The sequence below is a fragment of the Dermochelys coriacea genome, chromosome 8 (genome assembly GCF_009764565.3).
Source record: "Dermochelys coriacea isolate rDerCor1 chromosome 8, rDerCor1.pri.v4, whole genome shotgun sequence".
Lineage (NCBI taxonomy): Eukaryota > Metazoa > Chordata > Testudines > Dermochelyidae > Dermochelys > Dermochelys coriacea.
Genome location: NC_050075.1, coordinates 46,229,562 through 46,251,942, shown reverse-complemented (window position 1 = coordinate 46,251,942; position 22,381 = coordinate 46,229,562). Strand labels below are relative to the sequence as shown.

Below are 22,381 nucleotides of genomic sequence, written 5' to 3'. Positions count from 1 at the left end.
GCCAGGCTCAGCTGCTAGCCCCAGTTGGGTGGGGGAGCATGGGACTTCCTCTTCCCCTCCACAGCATCCAGGGTCGGGTCAGACCCACCCCCAGATTTCTCCCCAGGCTGCAGGAAGCTCTGCAAACTCCCTCCCTTCCACTCTGCTTCCTGCGCCCATCACTCCTCAGCTACAGGGAGAGGGATCACTATATGGGGAACTGCTCCCCCATCCACCCAACCCCCATGCATCCAGACCCCCTCATACAAGACCTTCCCGCCGAACCTCAGCGGCCCAGAACCCCACCTGCTGAGCCCTCCTGCACCTGGACCACCCCAATGAGTCACCTGCACCTCCACTCCACAGAGCCCCAACCAGCTTCACCTGGATCCCCACCCCACTGAGACCTACTCCCTCAGCATCTGGACACCCCCCACACAGAACTCCCCACACCCAGACCCTCCTGCCAAGCTCTATCCCACACACAAAACACACACACACACCCCAGCTGAGCCCCAACCACCTTCACCTGGACCCCCCTGCAGAATCCCATTACCGTTGTACCCAGATGCCCCCCCACACCCAGATCCTCCATTGAGCTGCCCGCACCCAGATTGGCCCACAGAGGATCCCCCCACACTAAAAGCTCCTCCACCTTTGGAGCCTACCTTTCTGAGCCTGCCTGCCCACACCTGGTACAGATGAGAATGGGAGCTGAGGTATTTCTGGGGCAGGCCAAGTCCTTACAGTGTAAAGGTTGGGTGCAGCCTCACTACTGAGTCCATGTCCCGGAGGGAGCTGCAGAGTGACCTTCCACCTCTGTGCAGCCAATGACCTATGCTCCCCAATGCCATGCTGGAGCCTCCATATTTATTTGGCAAATAAAATTTGCAGAGTTTTAAAACATTGTGCACCGATTTTTTTATTTTTTTGCCACAGAATGCTCTCAGGAGTAACAAGTGGCAAGAACATGAAGCCCAACTATCCCACGTAAGGGGATGGAAGGAGCAATGAAGGAGGAATATTTAAAGAACTCTTCCTGGGCTGTTAAGAGATGAAGCCGGGGGAGGAAAATGATATGCGACAAGTTATAAGCGTCAAGGGAAAGAAAATGTTTAGGGAGGCTCAAGGAAGTACAGGGATGAAAGTGGAAAAGGAGAGGCTTGGCTTCCCAACAGACAGTAAGATCGGCAGTCTTAGGCTGGAAACAGCCTCCCAATGGGTGTGGTGTATCCACGGAGACACTTCAAATAGAGCAGATTTGTCCAGATTAGCGGTAAATATGCCCAATGGCCTGTGATGGGACACTAGATAGGGTGGGATCTGAGTTACTACAGAGAATTCTTTCCTGGGTGTCTGGCTGGTGAGTCTTGCCCACATGCTCGGGGTTTAGCTGATCGCCATATTTGAGGTCAGGAAGGAATTTTCCACCAGGGCAGATTGGCAGAGGCCCTGGGGGTTTTTCGCCTTCCTCTGCAGCATGGGGCACGGGTCACTTGCTGGAGGATTCTCTGCACCCTGAAGTCTTTAAACCACGAGTTGAGGACTTCAATAGCTCAGACATAGGTTAGGGGTTTGTTACAGGAGTGGGTGGGTGACATTCTGTGGCCTGCGTTGTGCCTTCTGCTTTAAAGTCTATGAATCTACGAGATTAGGATATTGTAGGAAACAATCCTGCTCTGGGCCCATGAGGAAATGTGCTTTAGCAGTCATAGTCTCTCTCTGATTTCTCGAATCTGCTATCATGAAATGGAATCAATCTAACACCACTGCCCGGCAGAGAGGGATGCGGTGTACAGCAAAATAGCCACATTCACCAGGGGAAAGAAGAGGACTTTCAATCCCTGCACTAAGATTATTCACAGTGATGTTTTAAAGCTGCCTAGAGGAGCATGCTGTTCCCCAGGACTCAACGCGAGGGAGGGGAGGCAGGAAGAGAGTTCTAGAATATTAAGTATTCCCACCTGATTTATCCTGTAAGTCATCCAGTCTCTCTCCCCTTTCAATCACCTTGGTGATGTTCTCCTGCATGACGTCAATGACTTCATCCACCTGGTTCTGAACACTAGAGGAAAGTAAAGCCATTAGAAATCACAAAGGCCAAACAGTACCAGGTGTTATGAACTCTATATTCCAATACCAGTGCTTCGGTGAAAGCTGTTTGCACTGAAAGAATGAGCAGCAGTTCACCAATGATACAGACAAACCCAACAGGAGAAAGGTCATTGGGACATTTGAGAAAGTCTATGGTGGTCAGGATTAGCTCTGTGTGTGATGCTTGTCCCAGGAGATAGGTGGGTTCTCTCCATAGCACCATTTACTCTGCAACACTTTCTCATCCTCACCCCACGTTCAGGCTAACTGCCTGGAAAGTTGGAGCAATATGTTTATAGATGAGACATAGTCCTGGTTCATGAACTTAAGGGTGATTTTTCCTGGGTAAGGATATTAGCACTCTGTTTTCAGAGGAAAAGGAAGAAGCTTTAATAGCATTTTATTGCTCTTGCAGTTCCTGCCATATTGTGCTGTTTGACTTTTCTAATCCAGCTTCAGATCTCTCAATGTCAAGAGTTTGAGCTAGAACCTCACTCTGGTTTTCCTGCATTAGCCTCCAGGTCACCTTCAGAACTCGCTCCACACTGCAGAGGGGTGTGGAAGTGGTTCAGTCTCTTGGATTGGGATTTTTAAAAAGGGGTTTACGGAACTATGCACCCAGCTCACTGAAAGTCACTGCGAGATGAGTGTCCATCTGCCTTTGTCTTCCTATCAAAAGGAGAGCAATGAAATGGAAGATCTGAAAACATTCTCAATACCAGAGTCGTTTTTTCAAACAATGGTTGGAGAATTAAATCTGTTCTATTTTTGCTATTGTTGGGGTGCTGCGATTTGGCAGGGACTGAGGAAGTCTGTTAGTTAAGTGTGGCCTTTTAAAGAACTTGTCAAAGATGCCGAGAGCTTGGAATGGAGGCTCTTTTGTTGCAGAGTAGTATGTTTCTTTTGTTTTATACACCTCAGTCACTTTGTCCTTTCTGAAGTGCTAAACCTCAACACAGGGTTGTTAAATAGCCTGGGAATGAAAGCATCAGTAGGGAAGGACTTCCCCAAGGAAGTCTACAACTGTATTTGAAGAATCAGTTGCATTTGCCCAAAATGCGTTCAAACAAATTTCAAAGGAACAGGTAAAGTAAATTAAGATGAACTATCATATCTCAAAAAGAAAAGGAGGACTTGTGGCACCTTAGAGACTAATACATTTATTTGAGCATAAGCTTTCGTGAGCTACAGCTCACTTCATCGGATGCATCTGATGAAGTGAGCTGTAGCTCACGAAAGCTTATGCTCAAATAAATGTATTAGTCTCTAAGGTGCCACAAGTCCTCCTTTTCTTTTTGCAAATACAGACTAACACAGCTGCTAGTCTGAAACCTATCATATCTCAGCTTCTGAATTCCATATCAGAGGTTAGTCAACAATACAGGTAGTTATTCTACTGCACTGTAGCCAGATTCAAATCCCTAAGGATACTGCAAATTCAGAAGTTAATGGACGATGCCATAAAATAACACTCAAAAGCCACATATAACAGAAGTACTTAAATACATTTTGTAGATAATGCACGTTTGTCTTTACTAGAGATGGAAATCAGAAACAGTTTAGGGCCCCTGAAATACAACTCGTCATATGAAATGTACTGGCCTCATAGGACAATGGCAAGAACAGATGTCTCTGAGGCAGTAAAAGCTAAGCATTGGACAAAACCACTTTTTTCTTCAATGCAAGTAGGTTCTAGGCTCTTACACTGCTAAGATTATTTTGTTCAGTTTCTTCGACTCGTAAAATGCATGGATTGAATATACATTAAATGCCTTGCATATACTGAATCTGCACAGTTTGAAAAGCTGGATGTAAACCTGAGGAGGAGAAAAACTAGCCATTCCCACATATTCCTGGATATACGTGTGATGTACTAATGGAAAAGGTCCAATGCTTTCCCTATGGCAAAAGATACATAAAAACATTTCCAATAGCTAATAATTCATGCTTCCTTAGCAACTACAATCTGAGGATCTGAAAACACCTACCACCAATGATTTCATCCCTGAAACACGGCTGTGGGATAGGAAAGTATTATCCCTCCCCATTTCACAGATGGAGAAACTCAGAAAAGTGACTTGCCTCAAGTCACAGAGCCAGGAATAGGTCTAATAATAATGATACCACCTAGCTAGCACACACAGTGTTTTCCATCAGTAGAGCTCAACAACATTTTACAAAAAAGAGGTATTATCCCCTCTTTGCAGATGGGGAAACTGACGCACAGAAGTGAAGACACATGCCCATGGTCACCCAGAAGATCAGTGGCAGAACCAAAAATAGAATCCAGGTCTCCCAATCCCAGTCCAGTGGTATTTCTGTTAGCCCACTCTGTCGCTAGTTCACACTTGTGACGGGTTGGGTCACAGAAACCCCCTTGGGATTGCCACCTGATGTGCTGAGACTACCTCTGAGCCCATTTTCTCTGGCAGCTCGGGACTTTAGCACCCTGTCTTGTTGAGCCAGACATGCTCACCGGCTGCAAACACAGATCCAGTTCTGAACCACATCCCCCAAAAGCTGCAGGCTTAACCGAAAACAGCTTAAGTAGTGGTCCTGTCTCCAGCATCCAGATACCCAGTTTCCAATGGGGTCCAAACCTCAAATAAATACGTTTTACTCTGTATAAAGCTTATACAGGGTAAACTCATAAATTGTTCGCCCTCTATAACACCAATATAGAGATATGCACAGCTGTTTGCTCCGTCAGAAAGCTCTATCTGTTTGCTCTGGGTCAATTAATAAGCAAAAAGTGATTTTATTAAATATAAAAAGTAGGATTTAAGTGGTTCCAAGTAACAACAGACAGAACAAAGTAAATTACCAAGCAAAATAAAACAAAAACACGCAAGTCTAAGCCTAATACAGTAGGAGACTAAATGCAGGTAAATCTCACCCTCAGAGATATTCCAATAAGCTGCTTTGACAGACTAGGTTCCTTCCTAGTCTGGGTCCAGCAATCACTCCAACCCCCATAGATACTATCCTTTGTTCCAGTTTCTTTCAGGCATCTCTTTGGAGTAGAGAGGCTATCTTCTGAGCCAGCTGAAGACCAAATGGAGGGGTTTCCAGGGCCTTTTATATTATCTCTCTTGTGCAACATCACAGCCACAAGATGGAGTCTCTAGTCACCTGGGCAAGTCACATGTCTATAAACGATTCAGCTTTTTGCAGGCCGACGCCATTGTTTACGTTAGTTTGAACTGTTCTCAGGAAAGCTGATATGGATTGGTGTTTCCCAAAGTCCATTGTTAGTTAAGTATTCCCAATTACTTGAATAACCCCATCACACTATGTTGACCATATCTGCCTTATGTGCTTCCTACAGGAAACAAAATACAAGCATAGAGCCAATGCTCATAACTTCAGATATAAAAATGATACATGCATACAAATAAGATGTACTGAATATATGAATCCTAACCTTTGCAAAGATATGTTACATGGCATATCTAGCATAGAACATATTCCAGTTATGTCATATTTACACTCATAAGCATATTTCTATAAAGCATTCATTATAGGGTGCAATGTCACAACACTCACCTAATTTTCCTGTCTCCTGAGCCCACACGTTCCTCTCATCAATAGCAGAAGATATTATGGAGCTAGTTATGCATGGGGCACGTATAAGAACTCCTATTACAATAAACCGCAGATTTGAAAAAAAAAAATCAGGGTTTGGAATAAATGAAGAAAAAGCTTTGGGGGTCTGCAGCTCAAGTAGTCTTACAATCTGAAAGGGATTTAAAATATACAGCATACAGACAGAGAAGCTGCCATCAAAACTGCTCCAGACACAAGAGGCCTAGAGATGCAACTGCAACTATTAAAACGTAAGTTCCAAACATTTCGAGATGAATAGCGAAAGCCAACCCAGCACCACAACAATTGTAGGGCTGATCTTCAAAGGCGCAAATGTCCCTTGTGTGCCCCACTTCTGGGGGCTTTCAATAGGAACTGGGCAGCTAACTGTCTTTTGTGCCTTTGAAAATCTCCCCCCATGTGTGCTCATTGCTCCAAAAGAGAAAACAGGAAATCCAGCAAAAAACAGAATAGCAGCACTTGGCTTTTCAAACCACTATTAATAAAAAACTGGAAACACAGCGGCATGGCCATGGGTGGCCACTAATTAAATAGTGAGGGCTACGCATCTGTCTTGGCATCTCATGCCAGGCTTCATAAACCACTGCAGCTGCACTTTTGTAATTTCCGTCATCAACAGAACCTCTGAAGCAAACTGCTGGCTTAACGTTGAGCTGGAGAGGCTGTATTTTTATACGGATGAAAACAAGGCACAAAGCATTTTTCTACCGTAGCACAAAAAAAACTAGCCCTTTTCCGCAGCATATCATAAATTCAGCATAAATTGTTTTGCTACAGGTAGAAGCCTGACTCCCCACAGTTGCTTGAAATCTTCCACTACAGAAGGGCAGGAAGAGCTGCTAAATCTATTGTCCGTCTACCATTCCCCATATTGATGAAACAGGCCTGGATACTCACCCAATGTTTCATCAGCTGCCTCTTAAATAAAGAAAACAATATATGATTCATGACAAAGGCAATCTTAACAGATGATTTTTTTTTTTTTTAAAACTTCACATTCCTAAATGAAACATGGTAGTAGAAGGGTGCAAGCTATTCCAAACAGACTATCTTCAAATACCGGATCTACTAAACAAATCAGAGTCACTTCTAGTGAATTAATTTATTTCTTCCTTTATCATGACACGCTGAGCTTACCCAGGGGCTAGCAGATGCACTCGTTCTGCACTGGATGCACACACCCAAATACCCATATAATTAAAACAGTGATTCACAACCAGCACCTAAACAAAAAGGAGTCATGTTATCACAAAGCGTAGGCAGTAGGACTTCTGGTATCACTATAAGCCCTGGACAAACTTGGGTGACTCACAGGCAATTACTACTTCCAAGCATAAGATGGGTGATGAGAGAAGAAAAACAATCACTGGAAAATTAAAAATGAAGGGGTCGATCCCACTAGCCCTCTGTTTACCAAACTCTCACGGTTTCACATGTGGAGGGCTAGCAGACTCAGGGCTAACATTTGAGACACATTTACTTTGCTTTGCTGTATGTGGATGTTCTTAAAATTATTCATTGGCTTTAAAGTAATGAAAAGTCCTCCCAATGACAGGTCTGTAACCAAATTCTCTTGGTTCAAACCACCAGTAGGAATGTATAAGGGATGCAAGCAATGTTACATTAGAGTCAGAAAGGAGAGGATTCAACGTGAGGGAAGGTGTTCAAGGAAATCCACGCTACGTACAAGACTCAAAGCATCTGTCATACAAAACGACCTCTGAAAAAGGTCTGTATTAAATGGCTGTGCAGCTCCAGACGACTAAAAGTTGGACACTTCATATCTCAACATACCAGTGTCCTCTGATTATAGATAAAAGCTATGCATTGGGTGCTCCAGATCGTTATTTGTGTTATAGTTACGTCTCAAGGCTCCAATCGTCATCAAGCCTCCACTGTGCTAAGCACGGTACACATGAATGGTCAGAGAGACAGCCCCTGCCCCAAGGAACAATCTATATAGACAAGACAAAGTGCAGTAGAAAGGAAGGATTATTTATCCCCATTTTACAGACAGGAAATGGAAACACAGATAAAGGGGCTGTATATACCACAAGCGAAGGGGTGATTGTAGCCCAGGGAGGCATACCCATGCTAGCTTTAATCTAGCGAGCACAGGGAACCGCTGAAGACAACATGGTGGCACCAGCTGGGAACCAGATGACACACCCGCCAGGGACCAGGGTTACCTTCTCTGGTTCCTCAGCTGTGCTAAAGCCCATGCCACCACATCTTCATTACTATTATTACCTGTACTAGCTAGATTAAAGTTAGCCCAATTATGCCTACATTCATTTGCAGGGTACACCTACCCTAAGTGACTAACCCAAGGTCACACAGAGAGTCTGGGACTGACCAAGGAATTAAACCCAGATCTTGAACCCCACTCCAGTCCCTTAACCACTAGACCAACCTTTCTCGCTGTCAGACAAAGAGGCCTCTCTAGTATGAGTTAAAGATCACAAAGGTCTACTCACAGTGCAGTTTTGGAGCAAATTTACTATTTTCAACTAGTTCTATTTGTTTCAGGTTGGAAATTCAAGCAATATTGAAAACAAAACATTTTTCATTTTATCAGAGTCCACTCCCCTGCCAAGTAAGAAATGTATTTACAGGGAGAGAACTACTGGCTTTTCAATAATTTTGCTCCTGGGTCTGTATCCTGCCAGGTTTCCAAGTGGAAAAAATTGAATTCATCCTTGCCAGGAAAATGAGTAAAACAAAAGCATACGCATGTCTCCCTTGGCCCCACTTTAAACTAATGACTACAAAGATGCTGGTTTTAATAAGGACAGAACATCACACAAACCAGAACACCAGCAATGAGATCACTCAGCTTAATTTGATTTAGAGTCTGCTTTAATGGTCTACCAAGTTCTGAAGGAAAGGAACCTACCTTTCTCTTTTCGATCCACTGGGCTGTGAACTGACTAATATTAGGATCAATTCATACTGCCAGGCTTAAAAAAGGTGCCACATTCTTCAAGCAGCAGAGACGAGTGACAAAGACACCATGCTACTGATGTGACCTGGGCGTCCTCTCCATGCCTATTTTTGTGAATAGTCAGTTTTCTAATAGGCAGCATTGGCTGCACGTCCCCTCCCACTCTCAATGGTGTGTTGTACACTTGGATGTTATTACTAAGGTCCCATGTACTCTGTGGCACATTAGACCTCTGATGCAGCCACTTGGAAGGTAGGGAAATGAATATGAAACTGACATACAATCAGCAAAGCAGATGCCTTTTATGCATTTTGACATTACGTTATTTCACACAGCCTCCAACATTTCCAATATAGCTCACGTTTTCATATTGACAATGCAAAACTACACTGCAGAAGTCGTTGGGGGTGGAAGGAATATGACTGGAGGGTTTCTAGAGCTAAGAAAGGGGCAGTCGGAACCTTAAAGCACTAGGGGGTGGGGGGATGTATGGCCCATTTTGCGTTGCAGGAGAAACACATTTGCTGCATGCTTCTGCAAAAATGATCAGTAGTTGATCATTGAATGGCCACTCTCAGGTTTCAGAGTCAACACAACTGCAATCAGTGAGGCAATTTGCACCTCTCTTTAGGCCTGTAGACACTAGAAAAGTTAGCACCCATATTATAGCAATGGTGCTTTTGCACAGTTGGTAGCAACAACAGAAAGGAATCAAAGAGTCAAGGTGGAAGAGGTAAGAGCTTTTACTTGACCAACTTCCCAGCTCTTTCCAGCTCTTCTTCAGGTCAAGAGCTCTGTGCAGCTGGAAAGCATGTCTCTCTCACCAACAGAAGTTGGTCCAATAAAAGCTATTACCTCCCTCACCTTGTCTCTCTAATACCCTGGGAGCAACATGACTACAACACTGCAAACAGAAAGGACTCAGGTGATATTACCACGGAGTCATAAAAACCTGCCTGGAGCAATTTTTTCATGATCCATTGATAAATGACTGAGTCCTCTTTACAGTAGTAGTCAAACACTGGTAGAGCTCTGCTGTGGCTGTAATATGAGTGCTAATGTTCCTAGTGCAGATGCACTCTAGGAGCAATTGTTTCAGACTTTGCATATTCAGAAAGACAAATGCTGAACTGGTTTCTGTTCAAGTCAAATTTTTAAGGTCAGCTTAAAAACGAGGCTAGAATCAATTGTCATCTCAATGAAAGCCTTGATTCTGAAGCACAATTTGGCAGCAATCTCCAGAGCTGCAGAATCCACTGGGCACAGCTCATTAGCATAACTAAGAAATCTGCTTAATGTCAACTTGTATGAGTGAATTGTAATGAGGTACTGTGAAAGGTGAAATAGCCTCAAGTGTGATACAATATTTATAGTCAATGGAGATAAATGTAGCACATTGGGAGAGCCTAAGGGATTTAGGCTCACATCTCATTGCCTTAAATGGGACTTCTGCTCCTAAATCCCTCAGGTGCTTTTTAAAATCCCACCTAGCTTGAGTATCTCATGTGCTTAGCCTTGGATTATTCAAGCAAATAAAATTCTAAGTAATATTAATAATCCCCCCTTTAAATGTTTAATACTGATGAGAAGTGCCACTCTCAGAGCCCTGGATTCCAGTGCCATTTCTGCAGAACAGGTATGGTACATGGGCAGTGATACATGCTTCCCCACCCATTCATCAGTGTACCTGAAAAGGTGATTTGCAGAAGGGAACACAGCATTAGGATTATGCCTTTTTTAGCTTCTGTTGATATAGAAAGGCAACATGAAAAGTTTGGGGACTGTTCAATTCTGCTTGTTGGCTACATTCAGTGACAGACTCCGAAAAAAAGAAGTACCAAAAGTGCATTCCAGCATTATCGCTTCTAAGTGATAGTACCGGAAGTACTAAAACACCCAAATAAATGCTGTAACAGCATTCTGCAACATTTCAGCATGACTCAAGCCCTGGTTACATTAGACATTCATCCCTTCTCTAGCTAGAATACATTCTTATGATTAGAGAGTTAGCACAATGACGACAACGTGAGGGCTAAGGCCCTAGGGTAAACCACATTTATTTCTTGGAACAAATGACTGTGCAGCATCTAGCCTAGTCTTCCTAATTGTGTTGTTAACTTGAGTTAAATTAGTGAACAATTAACTCAAGTTAAAGCAGGAACATAAACTCTTGTCTAGACTCTAAGACTTTCTAGAGTGAGAGCTAAGCAATGGAGAGGGGAAGGGATTTTTAGTCAGATCGCTCAAAAGTTTACTGCCAATGACTCGTCAACATTCCGCATAAAAGAAGTCTGTATTAAAGATTCAATACCCTTGCTCCTTCAGCTCAGGCTGAAGAGCTCACAGTAGTCACTCCAAGACCTCCCAGAAGTCCTCCAAACAAGACTAGGGAAGACTACACTAGACATTCCTGATATTTTGGAGGTTTAAAATACCTTCCAGGCCTCCTTCAGAAGTACATCATAAATATCAGCAAAAGGGCACAAACTCAATTTAAAAACAATCCCGTGCCAGTCACCTTTAACTCTGAGCACTAGGGGCAAGAACATAGCTTAGGCTATGTAGCCCATTCCACCTTCAGCTTTCTGCCAAAACCACCAGTTAGAGGCAAATGCAAAGTGGACACCCACCTAGTAGCATCAGTCAGATTTACCAACTCACTGAACAGTAGTGAGAAGCCAATGATTTCCATGGATGTTTCTTCCAGAACTACTAGGAATGTGCTGAATACAAAGGAGCGAACAGTTACATAAGGAGAAGCAAACCATATCCCTATGGGAGGAAATTCCTTCAGTCCACCCCACAAACGCAGGCAGATATCAGAGACCGTCTAAGAGGCCCAACTGGGCTGTTTCCCAGCGTAAAGGGTACGAACTCCCCCTCAGCAACCTGGAAACTGGGCCACTCCTTATTGTAAAGCATGACCTCAAATGTGCCCATGCTGCACATGGGTGAGCAGACGCCCTAAATCTCTCTTTCCCCCTACACCTGACAACATATTTATGCCTTTGATGTCCCTCACCTCAACTAATAGGACCTCCCTGCCTCTCTGCTCTACCTTACAGGTTGCTGCTAGAGTCTCCATTCTGACAACTCACACCATCTCCTTCCCCTCTGTGAGAGCCCTCACTAATTCCCCCTACCTCTCGCGTTCAAGGCCCTCCACAACTTTCTTCCATCTCTGCTCCAACTCCCCCATTACTCCTTCTTACCTATTCCCCTTGCATCCTTCTATCATCTTCTTTCATTCTGCCCCTTTTACCTCAAACAGGCTCTCCTGTGTGCCCAAAATTATCTTTCCCTTGCAGCCTTTCAGTAACAATTGAACACCCACATCCCGCCCCTCCAAAAACACAACTAAGGGGAAATCTGCACCACTGTGAGCTTGCACCTTCCTCTGGCCAGCAGGTACAGTATGCATCTAAACCATTCTGGTGGAGCAGTGACTGTTCCAAGATCATAGATTCCAAAACCAGCAGGGACCATTGTGATCATCTAATCTGACCTCCTGTATAACATAGGCCAGAGAACTGCCCCAAAATAATTCCCAGTGCAGATCTTTCAGAAAAACTTCCAAATTTGATTTTAAAATTGCCAATGATAGAGAATCCACCACCACCCTTGGTAAACTGTCCCAGTGGTTAATAACTCTTAGTTAAAAGAAAAGGAGTAGCACCTTAGAGACTAAAAAATTTATCTGAGTATAAGCTTTCATGTAGCTCACGAAAGCTTATGCTCAAATAAATTTATTAGTCTGTAAGGTGCCACAAGTACTCCTTTTCTTTTTGTGGATACAGACTAACACAGCTGCTACTCTGAATACTCTCAGTTAAAAATGTATACCTTATTTCCAGTCTGTATTGTTTGTGCATCAAACACTACAGACTCTTCCCAGTTTCATTTTTCTTCCCATGACAACCTCTGTCTTGATCCTCCATCTCCCACAGAATGCCCCAAAGGAGACTCCTGCAAGGGAGAACAGACTTGATACCCCCTGGCTGCTGTCTGGCTCAACACCCATTCCTGACCAGCGGTTAAAGATACCAGGAAGAGAACAATTCCTGGTTCCCTTGCCTCTAGAAGCTATTGATGATTTGGGGCTACTTCCCTTTGTCACAGAAGCACTCCCTTTACAAACACTTGCCACTTTCCAGACACTAGGACTTTCACGAAAGAGCATAACGGATGATGTTCTTTTAATTTAATAATCAGAGACAGCACTGACAGGGAAGGTAAGATCTCAGTTATTATATTTAGTGACATTAGCTTGTTACAGTGACTATAATCTGCTTCTACCATGGCTATACACACTTGTCTGCCCAGATGATGGTAACTGAAGACTGGCAATTAGGTGACTACCTACTTATTCAGTTCTAATTGACTAGCCCAAAGTAATTAGCACTATGGAACATCATGTCACCTTTTCCAATAGCCTGCAAGTAGAATAGCTCATAAGGAGAGTCATTTCAAATGCACAATGGAGCCAACTTCCCAGTATCTATCTATCCATCACTCCTAATCTGAACCATGTCCCATCAAAATTTCTATGCTGTGCAGGTGTATGACTCGGGTCTGACCAGAACTGCTTTTAACCACATGGGATCATATAGACTAATCTCAGAGATGCACTGGCTTTTACCTCACATAAAACCAAAGAAGAATATAGATTCTGAAGCCACAAACTAGATGATCTAATCTGATTTACACAAAGCTGATTGCCATCTAGATTTCCCCTCTGAAATTTCTGTTCTAGCTTTCAAGAGTGAAACATACAGGAAACACAAATATATTTCAACAAACTGATGGTCCATTTATGACACACATTCTCCAACTGCAGCCAACCTTTCTCCTCAGTCACTGTGCAACAAATGCTACAGTTATAGAGTCGAATAAGCTGGGACTTGCAGTAAACAGAAGCACTGAAACCATTGCCAGGAAATTACTCTAAGAGAAGGGATCTAGTTTTGTTAGTTTCTTCCCTTTTGTTCTGTATAATGGATGGTTAGAATCCACATTTTAAATGTTTCCTGTTTGTTCAGCTGTTTTGATCCTAGTAAATCTTTCCCAGTCTCCAAAGGTCACATGGATCTGCTCCCTGTATGATACACTGAAGTCCAAAGGACTGCCAGGTACATGAGAAATCTGGGTACGACTGTACTCCCGAGCATAAAGATCTACTTGGAACACCATGGGGCGGACAGGAAAGGGATAATAAGGCAAAAGATGGGACAAGAATGGATGGGAAAGGCAACAGCAGTGGAGGCAAAACAGTGGCTCAAATTTGAAACACTATCTTGACTATTCTGTAAGGAAGTTTTGTTATGAATGTTAAATGGTTACCCATCAAATGGGACAACAGTTTTCGATAGCGCATCAGGCTTTAGTGCTACAAGCCAATCTGTGCACCCATGCTAGAACGTGATTAACTCTTTGATAACTTGGGAATTGAATTTCCTCTGATTGAAGGCAGATGGGCACACTGGTGAGAAAAGATTAAGTAGAAATTACATTCCCATTGTAAGACTAAGCAGAAACATGTTGGTAACTAGCGGTGACCAGATAGCAAGTGTGAAAAATCCGGACACTTTTTTTTTTTTCCGGGGGAGGGAGGGGCATGGGGGAGGATAGTTGCATATACAAGACAAAGCTCCTAATATTAGGACAGTCCAAATAATATCAGGACATCTGGTCACCCTACTGGTAACAAAGCAGCACAATTTAAAAATACATAAATAAAATGGTATCTGGACTATGGATCCAAACTCTAAGGAACTTACTGCCTGATCTTGTCATTCCTGGGTCCAAATCTTGGTCCTGCAGGTCCTCTCCTGCCAGCACAGAACAGACACAGTGATAATGAATCCAATACACACAGGAAAACCTGTCTGACCCAAATGGTTAGGTCTGTCACAGGGTTCACAAAGGGGTGACATTTCAAATTAGGTCAAAGCAAGTGCAACAGGAAATGATCCTCCATCAGCAAATCAGATCCCACCAGAGGGTCTCTTCCACCCCTAACTGGTGGGTTGCCCCAATTTTATTTCCTTAATCTTAATTTATATTCATTGCTAGTGCTCCCCCTAATCTCACAGCTGCTGAATCAATCATTCCACAGGAATCAGAAACAGATGGCAATGTTTCATTCTAATCAGCTCTACCTGTTAGTAAGATGGAGCTGCCTTATATTTTCAATTTCCCCAGTTCTGGTTTGAACAGCGATTTGGCCCTTGGTATATCACATCCCCCCACTTAGTAAAACACCCACGCAATACCCATATAGCTACTCACAAGAAAAAGTCCTCCTCCTCATCAGAATCTTCTTCTAAAAGGTTTCTCTGCAAACACAGAAAAAAGGTTAGCTTCAATCAATTAGAAACCAGAGTTTCCCTCTCTCATATCCACCATCCTTCTCACCACCGGTTGTACATGACTGTGGAACACATCAGTGCTCCTTGTTAAATGACCAGAGGCGGTATTCTTTTCAGCCACAACCCCACCTCCCAGAGGCTGAACTGGAAGTCTCTGCACCATTACCAGTAAATGAGACATTTGCCAGTTCAGTAAATGCATGGCACTACAGAGAACTGCTACTAAGCCATTGGGTGAGCTCTCTTGTGGCCAGTTTTAATGGTGAAAATGAAGTCAGTTACAATGGATTTCTATCAATTCCGGTTTCTCTATGTAACGTATGGTCCAAATTCACTTTAAAATAAGACTAAGTAAAACTCCTAGGTACTCCAGTCCTTAAAGAACTTCCATATACAGATTAAATCCCAATCAGTTCCCAAAGGGCCCATCTGTAAAACATTACATTCAAACCACATTAACTACTAAAATCTTTCAAAACCTTATACCTCATGTAATTACTTTGTTTTGTCCTACCCACATGGAAGACCATATGCATTTCCACCTCAGAAGATGCTGTGGTTTTTAAATAAACTGTCACCTGATGATATAAAGAATGGGAATGAGGATTAAAGTTAATGAATCCTCTCCCCCACCCTACCAGCAGAGAGGATTTGGTTGTTAACAGAGAGGATGAACCTTTTCAATTTTTACATTGGGGTTACAGTTATTAATGGATTTTATGACTAGAATGCTCTGCACTGAGCAACTAGTTCCTATAGTATCCCATACTGTAACTGCAACAAAGATACACAGAGTGGAGCTGAATTTGACATCTGGATTTTCCTCTTGTTCACCAATAGGGTCTTGGTGAGGGGAGTACATTTCTGGTACTGGAGTTATTTTCACTCTCTCTTATGTTACATATTGCATAGTTACCGCAACACTCTTTAGTAATGCATTTTGGCCTCCATTACAAATCAGTGGATGATCCTCGGACTGACCTTCTAAGTCAGTCTTGAAAAATCCTACTGTACCAAAAGTTTGACAGCTAAAACATCATTAGATTTTTATCATCATCATAGTAAGGAGAGCCAAGTAGAGTAGGCATCTGTGCTGAGAATTTCCATGACAATCTTGTAAGGTTGCTTTAAAAATAAGACATTGGCTTGGTTCTCCTTTTAGGAGCTGTTGGCATGCTTTATATGCATAACAGATGCTCCAAATTTTCAGGTCTATATCCTTTTTTAGGGTTAAAAGAATAGTTGAGAAGGAAAAAATCCTTTGGGGTTCTCTGTCCTGCACTGGACTCACAGATCTCAACCCACCGTCACGATGCTTAGAGATGCTGTTCCCCTTGTGTTTGGTTTTAAATTCCCATATTTCGAGCGTGGAGGCCCATCTACACTACAGCTTAAACTGCATTTGCTGAACTGCATTTGCATTTGTTTAAACAGAGTCTAGAAATCGTGTTCTAGCCTAGGTATGGACTTTTGTGGTGCAAAAGCACTTCCCCATGCAGCCAAGTTGTCAATCATCTCACTAGGAGCAATTATGAGCTAAAATAATCAGTATTTGAGGCTACAGCCTGGCTTCCAGGCTCGGTTTAAACACTGTTTGACCCCCTGCACTCTGGCTAGACAAATGTTCAAATCCACTTATTATGTAATAACGATTTAAACCAGTTCAGCACATATATTTCCAAACCCAGCATAGAGCGGCCTTTGATACAGAAAGTAAATTCCACTGCGATATCAATCACTAGCCCTCCATTGCCCCTGGCCCCCACTGCCTCCCTACTCACCTCTCTCTTCAGAGCTTAATTTGTCCCCTGGCTTGCCAAGGCTGAGAAAGTTGGTTGTGAAAGGCGATATTAATACCCCTACAAATATCAGTTTTCACAGGAGCAGACTTACTAGCTAGCAAGTCTTTAAAAAAAAAAAAAAAAAAAAAACACCAACAGCAACCAAAAAAACAAAACAAAACAACAAAAAGAAGAACTTGCAAAGCACCTTATTTTGTTTCTATTCTGTTTATGTCCAGTAAAGAAGAGAGACATCTGTACATTATTATTACTGAGTCTGCAAAAAAAAAAAAACAACAACCCTAATGTGTCACTTTTTACAGACTAGTTTAACTGAAGACTCATTCAAAAACAAAGCTATACCAGAGTCTCTTATCTTAAGGACCTATGTGATTAGGATGCTACAGATAAGAAAGCTGCAATTTACCTTTCCCATGGCACATGTCATTAATTCCCAGCCTAGTTATCTCAGTTACCTTAGTGCTCATTTACAATGCAAGTGCCCAGAATAAAAGAAATCTGCATGCAAATTACAAATAAATTACACAAGAAAATATGCAAGTTGAGAATCCTATAGTATAGCGATTCCGCTGCAAACAAAGAGCAATGTAATAAAAAGCACTGCTGAACACCCTGCCTTGAACTAGTCTAATGCTACACTTCATGGTGAGGGGTGCAAATACCATAACTGTTTTATTGCAGCAGCACTCTGCACAATCAAATAATCGATGACTGGGACATTCTGATATTAAGCTCTTTTTCCCCACTCCCCATCTATAAAGAGCCACTCACACCTATAGCACTATGTAGTTAACAGATGCAGCTAATCTGTTTAAAAGTAAGAACCACCCTACAATCTTTAAAAAGAAAAGGAGTACTTGTGGCACCTTAGAGACTAACAAATTTATCAGAGCATAAGTTTTCGTGAGCTACAGCTCACTTCATCGGATGCATTTGGTGGAATACAGACTAACACGGCTGCTACTCTGAAACCTACAATCTTTGTTTTGTATTATTTATATCTAATATTTCCTCCAAAATAAGCAGTCTAAACCAGGTGACCTGAAAATAAAAATAAATCAAGTTACCTCACCAAGTGTACTGAATGTTCGCCACCTGCCAGGCTAAGAGGAGTTATTCAGCATATCTAAAAATAATGTCACTTCATTAATTCCTTTTATATCCTACCAGCCAGGTCCATGAAGCTGTGGCACTCTATAATATATCACTGTGTTACACCACAGTTACAAGAGAACCCTAATGGAACATGAAGCAACCTTTGAGGGTGGGGAAGAAAATCAAATAAATCCCTTTTCTGGCATTTAAATCTTTGTTGTGTCTCCTCAATACCAACACTGACACACACATCATTTACAAAAAGGAAATGATTTAGCAAACACACACACATGCCACTCTGTCCCAAGCTGGCTCCACATTCCAATGGAGTTATTCAGTAGCTGTGAAGACACTGAGTGATGCATTCTATGAAATCAGGATTGAGTGGAGCTAGATAGAAGAATTAAATGGGTCCTCCCCACCACACTTTTTGAAAAGGTGCCTCTTCAGCTAACACACTGACTGCCCCACTTAGACTGTTGGTTGGGCTACTCAGCATTGGTGGATTTCATCCATTTGCGGTCCACTTTAAACATGCCCTCCACTGTTTCAATGGTACTGAAGTCATCAGCGATGAAGCTGTGTGGTTAAGCTCACTCCAAGATGTCTCTCAGGCCTCCAGGGAGTGCAGAGTTAGTAAATATACATCCCTCTTAATTAAGGCAAAACAAGGGGGGCTGGGTACAAAACATCAATAAATGCACACAAGGCTACTAGCTGTCAGGAACTCACCCTTTCGCTTTTCACCGAGCCAGTGACATCATCATCATTTAGGTGGCGCTTGAATTTTGGAGGCATGTTTTCTACTCACAAAAATGGTCTTGATCTTCCTGTACAAGGAGGTGGTGGAAAAATACACTACCTAGAAGGGAGAGGGAAACAAACATCTCTGAGATCTAACTATGCTGAATACAATTTTCTATCAGATCATGCAAAGAGTTAGTCACTCTCTCCCCTTCTCCAGTGCTCAGGAAAACACCAACAAGTTGAACAGAATCCACCTACAAATGCCATAGGCAAGAGAATGAAAAATCAATGAACTACAGCAGCAATGTTATGCTTTCATGAACCCAAAGACACTTCTTAAGGGAACAGATTATTTAGTTTAGTCTAATTTCTTAGGCCTTGATCCTGGAAACACTTAAAGGTACATGCTTATCTTTGAGCATGTGACTCTGAGCGCCACATGTGAGTGTCTGTATGATCAGGGCCTTAGCCTTTAAACTTTATGGGGCAGGGACTGTGTTTTTCTACATCTTTGTTAAGCACCCAGCACATATCTGGAAAGTCCTTTGGTACAAAAACCAACAGAAACCAATTTTATAAAAAAAACAAGAAAACAGAAAAGAAAAGAGCAATAAAACCCTAAGAGAGACAAAGGTTTTTGACCGAGTACAGTCTGCTCTCTCTTTTCCACCTTGTCACCCATTCTAACGTTAGTGCCAATAAGGTGTCCAGCTGGAAGCCCTGAAGTGCTAAACCCCTTTTATCCACAGGACAGATCCTTCACGTGTAGGCAGCAGCAATGTGCAAAATTCACTAACATTCATTAACAATGGGCTTCAACCCTGACCTGACAGACTGCCCGCCCTCAGCATCTCTCCGCCCTCAGCATCTCTCCGGAGCGTAACACAGATTCTGACTGTGGTGGAGAGCTGTGCTGTGTACATTTCAGTCAGCTAAGAAGTACACTGAGACCAAACACCCCATTTCATACCAATCACCGAAAGATAACAGTTTGCATGACTGACCTAGATTGGCTTTGGCCCAATAACCAAGAGGTCAAAGGTTCTGGATCTAACTATCAATAGTTCCCTGAGCCATCCAGCTCCACCCTAAGCTGCTTTCCCTTCCAAGTGGGCAGTGTGTGGCTTTGCTGGTTTGAACCCCAACACACTTCCCTACCCGGGGAGTTAGTGGAGATTAAGAGTTAAAATCCCAGGGACCCTCCACCCTGGAGAGGACGTGGGGAAAATTGCAGAGATAGCAATAGGCTGCGACAATACAACAAATGCCAGAAATTTAGCAAACAGCCCAGCAAAGTGAGCATTGTCTGCTCTCCTTAACACAGCCTGTCATATGGAAACGGAGCAAGATATTTCCCCATTTAGTGACCCACAACCAGAAGGATGGGATTGCTAAAACAGGTAAAGAATAACATTCCAGACCCAGGAGCACAACATGCACAAGCTAGGGATTCTAGGTGAAGTCACCCAGCCAGCTGTCGGGGACCAGCGAATACAATGCTCACAAGTTAGGCGTGTTGGGGGTGTCACTTAGCTGGCTGGGACAGAAGCAGGGACCACAACAGGCACAGGCTGGCTAGCAGGGGAGCAGCGAATACCATGGGCCAGGCCAGGGGTTATCGGGGGAGAAACAAGTGCAATGGACACAGGCTGGAGGAAGCTATATGTTTGTGGAGATCCCCCAGTGCAAGGAAACTGCTTTCCCCCATGCTTCCCTTGCAGAAACGCGCCCCCCCCCCCGGTTAACCCCACCACCCCCATGTAAAATAGAGCTTGGGAGCAGAGGAAGGAGCCGCTTCACACAGTGGACCCTAATACCAGCTCCTGAGCAGCATGACCGTCTGCAGAGCAGCCAGGCAACAGCGGAGAGGGAGAATAGCTCTGCAGCCACACCTATCTGGGGACCCCCACGCCCCCCAAACCCTGCCCCCTATAGCCCCCGAACCCCTCTCCGAGGGCTCCCACGCCCCCAAACCCTGCCCCCTATAGCCCCCGAACCCCTCTCCGAGGGCCCCCACGACCCCCAAACCCTGCCCCCTATAGCCCCCAGAACCCCCTCCGAGGGCCCCCACGACTCCCAAACCCTGCCCCCTATAGCCCCCGAACCCCTCTCCGAGGGCCCCCACGCCCCCAAACCCTGCTCCCTATAGCCCCCAGAACCCCTCCGAGGGCCCCCACGCCCCCCAAACCCTGCCCCCTATAGCCCCCAGAACCCGCTCCGAGGGCCCCCACGCCCCCCAAACCCTGCCCCCTATAGCCCCCGAACCCCTCTCCGAGGGCCCTCATGCCCCCAAATCCTGCCCCCTATAGCCCCCCGAACCCCTCTCCGAGGGCCCTCATGCCCCCAAACCCTGCCCCCTATAGCCCCCCGAACCCCTCTCCAAGGGCCCCCGCGCCCCCCAAACCCTGCCCCCTATAGCCCCCGAACCCCTCTCCGAGGGCCCCCACGCCCCCCAAACCCTGCCCCCTATAGCCCCCAGAACCCCCTCCGAGGGCCCCCACGCCCCCCAAACCCTGCCCCCTATAGCCCCCAGAACGCCCTCCGAGGGCCCCCACGACCCCCAAACCCTGCCCCCTATAGCCCCCAGAACCCCCTCCGAGGGCCCCCACGCCCCCCAAACCCTGCCCCTATAGCCCCCGAACCGCTCTCCGAGGGCCCCCACGACCCCCAAACCCTGCCCCCTATAGCCCCCGAACCCCTCTCCGAGGGCCCTCATGCCCCCAAATCCTGCCCCCTATAGCCCCCCGAACCCGTCTCCAAGGGCCCCCCGCGCCCCCCAAACCCTGCCCCCTATAGCCCCCGAACCCCTCTCCGAGGGCCCCCACGCCCCCCAAACCCTGCCCCCTATAGCCCCCAGAACCCCCTCCGAGGGCCCCCACGCCCCCCAAACCCTGCCCCCTATAGCCCCCGAACCCCTCTCCGAGGGCCCCCACGCCCCCCAAACCCTGCCCCTATAGCCCCCGAACCCCTCTCCGAGGGCCCCCACGCCCCCAAACTCTGCCCCCTATAGCCCCCGAACCCCTCTCCGAGGGCCCCCACGCCCCCAAACCCTGCCCCCTATAGCCCCCGAACCCCTCTCCGAGGGCCCTCATGCCCCCAAATCCTGCCCCCTATAGCCCCCCGAACCCGTCTCCAAGGGCCCCCGCGCCCCCCAAACCCTGCCCCCTATAGCCCCCGAACCCCTCTCCGAGGGCCCCCACGCCCCCCAAACCCTGCCCCCTATAGCCCCCAGAACCCCCTCCGAGGGCCCCCCACGCCCCCCAAACCCTGCCCCCTATAGCCCCCGAACCCCTCTCCGAGGGCCCCCACGCCCCCCAAACCCTGCCCCTATAGCCCCCGAACCCCTCTCCGAGGGCCCCCACGCCCCCCAAACCCTGCCCCTATAGCCCCCGAACCCCTCTCCGAGGGCCCCCACGCCCCCAAACTCTGCCCCCTATAGCCCCCGAACCCTCTCCGAGGGCCCCCACGCCCCCCAAACCCTGCCCCCTATAGCCCCCGAACCCCCTCCGAGGGCCCCCACGCCCCCCAAACCCTGCCCCCTATAGCCCCCAGAACCCCCTCCGAGGGCCCCCACGACCCCCAAACCCTGCCCCCTATAGCCCCCGAACCCCTCTCCGAGGGCCCCCACGCCCCCCAAACCCTGCCCCCTATAGCCCCCAGAACCCCCTCCGAGGGCCCCCACGCCCCCCAAACCCTGCCCCTATAGCCCCCGAACCCCTCTCCGAGGGCCCCCACGCCCCCAAACC

The 22,381-nt window shown here is 45.6% G+C and overlaps 1 protein-coding gene and 1 long non-coding RNA gene across 6 annotated transcripts in view; both read right to left on the bottom strand.

Moving 5' to 3' along the window:
• The window catches only part of LOC119860687 (vesicle-associated membrane protein 4), a 76,759-nt gene that overhangs the window by 53,697 nt on the left and 681 nt on the right, over window positions 1-22,381 (bottom strand). For all 5 annotated transcript variants that reach the window (XM_038414712.2, XM_043520400.1, XM_043520398.1 and 2 more), the window contains exons 2-5: window positions 18,621-18,750; window positions 14,912-14,958; window positions 14,401-14,451; window positions 1,944-2,044 (exon numbers count right to left, since the gene is read on the bottom strand). In XM_038414712.2, the coding sequence (XP_038270640.1) occupies window positions 1,944-2,044; window positions 14,401-14,451; window positions 14,912-14,958; window positions 18,621-18,686 (265 nt within the window). In that variant the 5' untranslated portion in view covers window positions 18,687-18,750. The remainder of the gene's footprint in view (window positions 1-1,943; window positions 2,045-14,400; window positions 14,452-14,911; window positions 14,959-18,620; window positions 18,751-22,381) is intronic.
• LOC122461283 lies at window positions 298-510 on the bottom strand. The gene is made up of 3 exons (XR_006283174.1): window positions 477-510; window positions 364-439; window positions 298-332 (listed from the first exon to the last, which is right to left on the bottom strand). It is a non-coding gene; the product is annotated as an uncharacterized LOC122461283 (long non-coding RNA).